The 9,072-nt window shown below is 46.5% G+C and overlaps 1 protein-coding gene across 4 annotated transcripts in view; it reads right to left on the bottom strand.

Annotated features, from left to right (window-relative positions):
• NEURL1 (neuralized E3 ubiquitin protein ligase 1) overlaps nt 1-9,072 on the bottom strand; it is a 93,962-nt gene that overhangs the window by 23,611 nt on the left and 61,279 nt on the right. For all 4 annotated transcript variants that reach the window (XR_012487045.1, XM_074295498.1, XM_074295496.1 and 1 more), the window contains 2 exons: nt 6,604-6,845; nt 5,811-6,132 (listed from right to left, as the gene is read on the bottom strand). Coding sequence is in view for 3 of the 4 variants with exons in the window: in XM_074295496.1 (XP_074151597.1) it covers nt 5,811-6,132; nt 6,604-6,845 (564 nt within the window). In the remaining variant the exon portion in view is untranslated. The remainder of the gene's footprint in view (nt 1-5,810; nt 6,133-6,603; nt 6,846-9,072) is intronic.

Below are 9,072 nucleotides of genomic sequence, written 5' to 3'. Positions count from 1 at the left end.
AAATAGGAGAAAGAAAACTGTTCTTAGAGTTCATGCTCTAATGTTTACTATCCTTGCCATCCAGCCATGTGACAAATTCTCCGAGCCTCATCTTTACTATCTGAGAAATGGGGATACTGATCCCTGCAATACCTGTCTCATATGGTTGTAAGGAAAGAATGTGGGAAGCCTTAAAAGCTTATATAAATAGGAGTCATTCTTATAATGAATTCCAGGCTCATTTCTGCATGTGCTTTTCATTGTGCCCCCCTCAAATCAAGAAGGTTCTGGAAGCCTTCCTGACTGACAATATTAAGAGCTGGTAGGGTTCTTAAAGATCATCCATTTTTCCTACTTTTTGCTCTACAGAGAAGGAAACTGAGACCCAGAGGGGAAGTCACATTGGGGATTAGTGGGAAGCCAACTCTAGAACTTGGGTCTTCTGACACCCACTTCATGCCATCAAAAACAAAATGCCTGCCTGTTGCAACTCAGTGATTCCCCCTTACTCTGAACTCCCCAGTGTTGAAAGGTAGAGAGCTTAGCTGGCCTCTGATCACTTGATCATCTTGTCTGGTGACAAGTTTTTCATGTGTACCTCTTTTCTCCCTGCTAAATTGTCATTCTCTTGTGGGAAGAATCTGTATTTTCTTCTGTTATTCCCTCCCTTATATGGTTGAGAAAAGGATTGAGTATACAGCAGGCACTCAGTAAAGGCTTGCCAAAAGAACCTAGAGATGAATGATGATGAGGCAGCCTCTAGTTGTAACACAAAGTACTCCATGGGACCAAGGGACAGGCAAGTGGTTTCCTTTGTTTCTGGCTCTAAGCACACAGAAGAAAGGAAGGAAAGAATAAAGAAATGGAGAGAGAGAAGGAGGGGAAAAAAGAAAGCAGGAAGGAAAAAAAGAAGGATGGAGGGAAGGAGGGAAGGAAGGAAGGAAAGAAGGAAGGAAGGATGGAGGGAAGGAAGGAAGGAAGGAAGGAAGGAAAGAAGGAAGGAAGGAAGGAGGGAAGGAAGGAAGGAAGGAAGGAAGGAAGGAAGGAAGGAAGGAAGGAAGGAAGGAAGGAAGGAAGGAAGGAAGGAAGGAAGGAAGGAAGGAAGGAAGGAAGGAAGAAGGGAGCGAGGGAGGGAGGAAGGAAGGAAGGAAGGAAGGGGGGAGCGAGGGAGGGAGGGAAGGGAGGGAAAGGAGGGAAAGGAGGGAAGGGACAATAGGGAGGGAGGCAGGGAGGGAGGGAGGGAAGGGAGAATAGGGAGGGAGGAAGGGAGGAAGGGAGGAAGGGAGGAAGGAAGGAGGGAAGGAAAGAGGGAAGGAAGGAAGGAAGGAAGGAAGGAAGGAAGGAAGGAAGGAAGGAAGGAAGGAAGGAAGGAAGGAAGGAAGGAAGGAAGGAAGGAAGGAAGGAAGGAAGGAAGGAAGGAAGAAGGGAGCGAGGGAGGGAGGAAGGAAGGAAGGAAGGAAGGGGGGAGCGAGGGAGGGAGGGAAGGGAGGGAAAGGAGGGAAAGGAGGGAAGGGACAATAGGGAGGGAGGCAGGGAGGGAGGGAGGGAAGGGAGAATAGGGAGGGAGGAAGGGAGGAAGGGAGGAAGGGAGGAAGGAAGGAGGGAAGGAAAGAGGGAAGGAAGGAAGGAAGGAAGGAAGGAAGGAAGGAAGGAAGGAAGGAAGGAAGGAAGGAAGGAAGGAAGGAAGGAAGGAAGGAAGGAAGGAAGGAAGGAAGGAAGGAAGGAAGGAAGGAAGGAAGGGGGAGCGAGGGAGGGAGGGAAGGGAGGGAAAGGAGGGAGGAAGGAAGGAAGGAAGGAGGGAAGAAAGGAGGGAAGGAAGGAGGGAAGGAGGGAAGGAAGGAAGGAAGGAGGAAAGAAGGAGGGAAAGAAGGAGGGAAGGAAGGAGGGAAGGAAGGAGGGAAGGAGGGAGGGAGGGAGGGAAGGGAGGGAAGGGAGAATAGGGAGGGAGGGAGGGAGAGAGGAAGGGAGGAAGGGAGGAAGGGAGGGAGGAAGGGAGGAAGGAAGGAGGGAAGGAAGGAGGGAAGGAAGGAGGGAAGGAGGGAAGGAAGGAAGGAAGGAGGAAAGAAGGAGGGAAAGAAGGAGGGAAGGAAGGAGGGAAGGAAGGAGGGAAGGAGGGAGGGAGGGAGGGAAGGGAGAGAGGGAGAGAGGAAGGAAGGAAGGAAGGAAGGAAGGAAGGAAGGGAGGAAGGAAGGGAGGGAGGAAGGAAGGAAGGAAGGAAGGAAGGAAGGAAGGAAGGAAGGAAGGGAGGAAGGAAGGGAGGGAGGAAGGAAGGAAGGAAGGAAGGAAGGAAGGAAGGAAGGAAGGAAGGAAGGGAGGGAGGGAGGGAGGGAGGGAGGGAGGGAGGGAGGGAGGGAGGAAGGAAGGAAGGAAGGAAGGAAGGAAGGAAGGAAGGAAGGAAGGAAGGAAGGAAGGAAGGAAGGAAGGAAGGAAGGAAGGAAGGAAGGAAGGAAGGAAGGAAGGGGGAGCGAGGGAGGGAGGGAAGGGAGGGAAAGGAGGGAGGAAGGAAGGAAGGAAGGAGGGAAGAAAGGAGGGAAGGAAGGAGGGAAGGAGGGAAGGAAGGAAGGAAGGAGGAAAGAAGGAGGGAAAGAAGGAGGGAAGGAAGGAGGGAAGGAAGGAGGGAAGGAGGGAGGGAGGGAGGGAAGGGAGGGAAGGGAGGGAAGGGAGAATAGGGAGGGAGGGAGGGAGGGAGAGAGGAAGGGAGGAAGGGAGGAAGGGAGGGAGGAAGGGAGGAAGGAAGGAGGGAAGGAAGGAGGGAAGGAAGGAGGGAAGGAGGGAAGGAAGGAAGGAAGGAGGAAAGAAGGAGGGAAAGAAGGAGGGAAGGAAGGAGGGAAGGAAGGAGGGAAGGAGGGAGGGAGGGAGGGAAGGGAGGGAGGGAGAGAGGAAGAGAGGAAGGGAGGAAGGTAGGAAAGGAGGAAGGTAGGAAGGAAGGAAAGAAGGAAGGAAGGAAGGGAGGAAGGAAGGGAGGGAGGGAGGGAGGGAGGGAGGAAGGAAGGAAGGAAGGAAGGAAGGAAGGAAGGAAGGAAGGAAGGAAGGAAGGAAGGAAGGAAGGAAGGAAGGAAGGAAGGAAGGAAGGAAGGAAGGAAGGAAGGAAGGAAGGAAGGAAAAAAGAAAGGAAGGAAGTGCTTTACAAATATTATCTCAGAATATAGTCAGAATGATGGTTGTCCAAACAAAGCAGGAACTTCAGTCCTGGGCAGTCCAGTCTGACTTTGGAGTACAGACTCAAATGCTGCACAGTTCCTCACTGCTCTTTCTGGGTCCCAGAGCCCCCTCATTAAAATCCCCCCCCCCCTTCAGCACTGGTCTGATCTCTCTGCCATAAGAGAAGGAGAATGGATGGCTGGGAACAGTTTCAGGAGAGCTCAGGAATGTGGCCAAGGATGGCAACAAAGTGGGAGGAATGGGAATGGTCACAAACCAAAAAGCCTCGTACTCTAGTGGATGCCTGCAGGAAACAGAACTGAGAAACGTCCATGTTCCGGAGAGATGATGTCACATAATTAGTATGGTCTTGGATCAGAGCTAAGTGGGGCCTTCTGGCCCAGCACAGATCCACAACTTGGAAGCCTGACTCTCTTCCCTAGCTTCTCCAGACTCATTCCAGCCTCTCCACCAGGACTAGTTTGAGCCTTTGCAAGAAAAATATACTCAATCTTCACTTAACAGGTAGCCTCATAGTCAGAACATGTCAGAAAAGGTGTGCACAAGCTATACACCTGGCATGTGCCCATTCGCACAAATGCAACACTTGCCACCTTGGAGAACACGATTCAAATGTACATTGCAGTTTACACAGTACTTTTTCTCACAACTCTGTGAAGGAGGTAATAGGACCGTTCCCACTTCACAGAACAGGAAAATGAGGCTCAGAAAAATGATGCGAGCAGTCCTATGAGTGGTAGTTGGTGCTCAAACACCAAGTTGTCCCTTTCTACTGTAGCAAGCTGCCCATTTGCATCATCCAACCATCTGCAAACTGTCAAACTTAGGTTGGGGCTTACATAAAATAGAAAGACTAAAATTAATTAAGAAACACATTTACTGTGCAAAAGAAACGCTAAGCTCAGTCCCTAGGCACTATGCTAATGAAACATTTTCTCTATTTCTGGCATTTGCAAAAAAAAAAAAAAAAAAAAAAAAAAGTTATTGATTTAATTATCTTTATGTCTGTTCAATCAGTGAAGGCATGTAAGAATATATTTACTGTGTTTCTAACGTCACTGATTTGAGACTCTGAAGCATATTTATTGTTATTTTTTAAGTTGACTCCATTGTATTTTTTATGGTCTACATCAAATTTTTTTTTCTGCAGGGAGGCAAGTCCTAACTTTCAATGGATAAATGGGCAAGTTCTTGTCCATGGGCCTGAATGCACATATGTGCCTATGTATAATTAGATAAAGTCATGCATACTCATACACTTTGCGATCTAGAGGAAAGAAACAGAGTGGGAGTCAATGAACTTATTAGTTGATCACAGGCAAGGGTACTGCCCCTTACTGGGTTTCGTTTTGTCCTCAATAAAATGAGAGGCCTGGAAGTTCTCTAAGGGTCCCTAAAAGCTTAACTGAGTTATTCTGGTGCTTGAGAGTGTTTATGAATCTTCTCCTTCTTGGTTTGGGATCTGGGGAAAGGGAACAAGATGGATACCTTTGAAATAGCCTTAGTGACCCCTATCTTCCGTAATATGGCACAGGAGGTCCAGACCTTGAATTTGTTCCCTTAGGAGAAAATTCTTTTTTATCCAAGGTGGTCCAGTAATCTTTCACCCCCATTTCCTCCCACGGCCTTGTGTGTCCTGCCTTTATCTCCCTAATTACCCAGGATAATCAACCACATGCTGCCTAATTCCTCTTCTCCCCTCCCAGATACTTTATACAGACAGCTGGCTGCAGGAAAGAGGAGGTAGAAGCAGGGAAGGGATCCAGGGACCACAGATGGCAATTGTGACGTAGGTGGGTGTGAGAAAACTAAGGTTCAAATCCTGGTTCCAACCAGTCGAGTGATGTAAGACCAGGCACTGCATCAGTTCTAAATGTCAATTTCCTTATCTGTAAAATGACAGGACCTGTCTACCTCTTGTATTGATTCTGGGCTAGTGAGATAATGTTGGCAAAAGCTCTTTATAATCTGCAAAGCACTTTCCAGACACACTTCCCATAGTGTTGGCCAAGGTCAACACCATTTTGTTTTACAATAACAACAAGAACACATTAATAATAATAACAGTAGCGAACATTAATAGTAATAGTACATTATAATGAATATATGAAAATACAGAAAATGTAGTGCTTATTATGTGCTGGGTACTATGCTAAGTGCTTTACAATTAGTATCTCGTTTGATGCTCACAAGCATTCTGAGAGATTGGTGCTATTATTATCAGAAGAGGAAACAAAGGCCAACAAGATTTAAGCGACTTACCCAGGATCACACAGCTAGTAAACAGCTGTGACTGAATCTAAACTCAGGTCTTGCTGACTCCAAGCCTGGTATTCTATCCACTGTGTCATTTAATTGTCCCCAACATTAAAACTAAACTACTCTATAATAGTAAAAAACTTGATGTAATGTCATTTGGTCAATTATCCCTTGAGAAGATGATTCTTATGCAACCACCAGCCCTGGGAATTCTATTTCACCTAAACTTGTATTTTCATGGACTCAATGAGTGGCGCTAAGGGGGTGGGAGAAGGGAGTGCCCATACATAGGTCAGCATGCAATTACTATTATGACTATTAGTACTGAGCAGCCAAGATCTCAGGATCTGGGTCCTGGGTGAGTGATGGTGGATAAAAATAATGGTGGAAGATGGGGAATAAGGACTTACCGAGCAGCTGGACTCCCCTCGTGAGACCATAGACGTCCACCAGGGCCCACAAGGGATCGGCAGTTCGGACACCACTGAAGAACAGCATGGCAGCAGAGTCATTTACCCGATAGAATACTCGACCCTTCTTGTCCACCCAGAAGGCAATGATGTTGCCCTCGTTAGCATATTCCTCAGGCAAAGCCTTGGCCCAGAATCCACTCTGGGACACCAGGTCAGGACAAGCATACTTGGGCAGGGTGTCTGGGTTAATGCGTGATGGATCCTTGCATGTGAACCCCAGCCGGAGGGCCCCACTCCAACAGCATTGCTTCTTGGTGATCTGCAGAAGACACGGGCAGAGAAGACTCAATGCAGACTCAGAGAGGGCCTCCCTGCCCCCTCCCCAGTTTGATCACTCAAGGAGACCTTCCTGGAGAGAGAGGAGAGAGACCTTTGCGTAGCTCACCCTTCTGGCAGACTTTCCACGGCTCCACATCTGAACTGGGGAAGACGAGGGGGCTCCACTCTCACTCCCCGTGTCCCTCCAGCACACTTCTTCCAAGATATCTTCCCCTACTGGTGCTACAAGAGCAGCTGGATTATCTAGCCTGACCTGTTCTGGGTGAGACCTCTCAGACTTGCTCCCATTTCTGCCATCTCACCCTATTCTTTAGGGATAGAAGGAAGGAATAACTGAGGAAAAAAGAAGAGGAATCTGAGAAGACAAGGATAAGGCAGAAGCAGATGCTGAGGCAATGAGGGTAGGGGGAACCAGGAGTCTAGTGTCTGAGGGTCCAGGAAACGGGCTCACCTTTAGCCTGACTTGCTCATAGATGAGAACGGGCCGGTTGCTGAAGGTGATGGCGTTACAGAAGCTAGCCTGACGCTTGACGGCCTTGTGGCTGAGGTCCATCAGGATCTGGGAGCCCTTGGTGTGTGGGTGGAAGAGCAGTGGTGTGGCTGGGAGGCTCCCCCCTGGAGGTGGTGGTAGACAGTGCTTCTGTTTGTGGTGACATCGGTGAGAGGTGGAAGGAAAGGGGCCGCTGATAGAATCTGCAAGGGAATGAGTGATCCGTGAAAGGACGGTGTCCAGAGGTCCAAGCTGGCCACCAAAGTGCTTCCCATCCCCCAGGAGCAATCTGTGCAGTGGAGGCAATCACTACCCACCATCACCCTCACCATCAGTCATCAGGGCCACTACCACCACCACCATCCCCACCCACCCAGCACCACTACCATTCCATGACCACCATTCTCCTCTTAACACTTACAAAAGCCATGTTCTTCCTTTACTAAGCAAATGCTCCTCACCCACTTACAATACGAAAACCATTAGCAAAAGCCTCATGAGGGTAAATTCTTTGTGTTATAAAGCAATTTTTCATTGTATACGCCTACAAATAGTGAATTTTAAGGCACTTTTCACAAGTCGATGATAGCCTTGGCATACATCTTCAATCCTTGCAGGATGGCAGATCTCTTGAGTTCAGAGTTCTGAGCTACAGTCAACTATGTTGATTAGATCTCCACATTAAATCAAATTAAAGATGGTAGCCCTAAGGAACAGGGGGCTGCAAGTTACCTGAGAAGGATTCAATAAGCCCAGGCTGAAAATGGGGCAGCCAAAACTCCTGGGTCAATCCCAGTAGGACTGGTCTCATGAATAGCCCTTGTTCTTGCAGCCTGGTCAAGATAGGAAGACTCAGTCTTTAAAAAATAGTTTTTAAGAGCCTGGTAAACTTGGGTAAATTAGCTTGATATCTTTAGCCCTCAGTTTTCTCATCTGAGGGCATCAGGTCAGGTGATCCACAAGCTTCTTCTCATTTTCATTTTATCATTTAGTGGCACACATAAGATAAACAGTTTCTAAAGAGTAAAAATACTCTGTATTTTGAAAAATAAAAAGATAGTATTATATAAAAAGAGTAAAACTATATGTATTTTTTTTAAATATGAAAGTCTATGTGGCTCCATAAATGCAAAGACATTCTTGATAGAGAATCAGTATGATGCAATCAGCAAATGCTGATCAAAGTTTAGAAACTGAATTTTTAAGGAGAAAATGTAGGCACACACATTTTTAAATTAAAATTTAATCTGCATTATCAACATTTTTCCTTTCACTTCCTGAAGTCTAGACAATCAATAAAACAATAAACCAATCTCTGACTTGCAGCATTTGTCAGTTTCTGTGGTGTCAATGCTCACGCTGAAAATTTAACAATCCACAGCTGGTTGGACATGGTTCTGGCACACCTCTTTGTTGTTGCTCAATCTTGTCTAGCTCCTTGTGGACCCATTTGGGGTTTTCTTGGCAAAGGTAATGTAGTGGTTTGCCAGATGAGGCAAACAGGGTGAAGTGACTTGTCCAGGGTACCATGGCTAGTAAGTCTCTGAGGCCATTTTTGAACACAAGAAAATGAGTCTTTCCAACTTCAGGCCCCTACATCGTACCCATTGCCACCAGCTGTCCACAGCACAGGTGTAATGGAAAAAATATTTGACCAAGGCCCCCACGTTCTAGACCATATTCTTCTACGAAGTCCTTGTCACCTCCTGGATAGGTCATTTTTCTTTAGGACTCAGTGTCTTTATCTGATACTGATCTCTAAGATAATTTCTACTTTTAGGATAGACTTTGTAATCATCTTCACATTTAGGCAGTCATGTCCCCAGACCTACTAAGAATAATATTCTATTGACAAATATTTATTAAGCACCTACTATATGCCAGGCACTGTGCTAAATATTGGACATACCAAAAAAAGGCAAAAGATAACCTCTACCTTTAGGGAGCTTACAACCTAATATTCATTCAAATCTGACATACAAAGTAAATTCCCTCTCATTTAGCCTATACATTCATAGCCAGATTGTCTCAGGAGATGAAAATTTTTAAGTTAAAAATGAGACAAATCACCTGGAAATAGTTTATTTTTCCTGTCCACAAGGACAGATAGGAGGGGCATTGCCTTATATGAAAGAAAACAGCTACCCTGTCTGTATATAGTCAGCATTATTTTGAATCCTCTCTGAGTTGTATCCTTTCAGTGCTGATGCTAAACCTTCACCCCAGAGTATACTGGCCATAAGCCATCAGCTCTTCCCACATAACTGAAGAAACTGGATGATCTATGAATGTATCAATCAGTCCATGGATTTTTTCTGGCTCAGCCGCCTCCAATTATCCCCACAGGGCTTTTCTCTGAATCAGACCTCAAAGGTGGGGAGTTATTTATTTCTCATTAAGAGGCACAGGGTCCTATGGAGCCTCTATATT

This window comes from Sminthopsis crassicaudata, chromosome 2 (assembly GCF_048593235.1).
Source record: "Sminthopsis crassicaudata isolate SCR6 chromosome 2, ASM4859323v1, whole genome shotgun sequence".
Classification (NCBI taxonomy): Eukaryota; Metazoa; Chordata; class Mammalia; order Dasyuromorphia; family Dasyuridae; genus Sminthopsis; species Sminthopsis crassicaudata.
The sequence above is the reverse complement of the archived record's forward strand: the minus strand, read 5'-3'. Positions and strand labels throughout refer to the sequence as shown.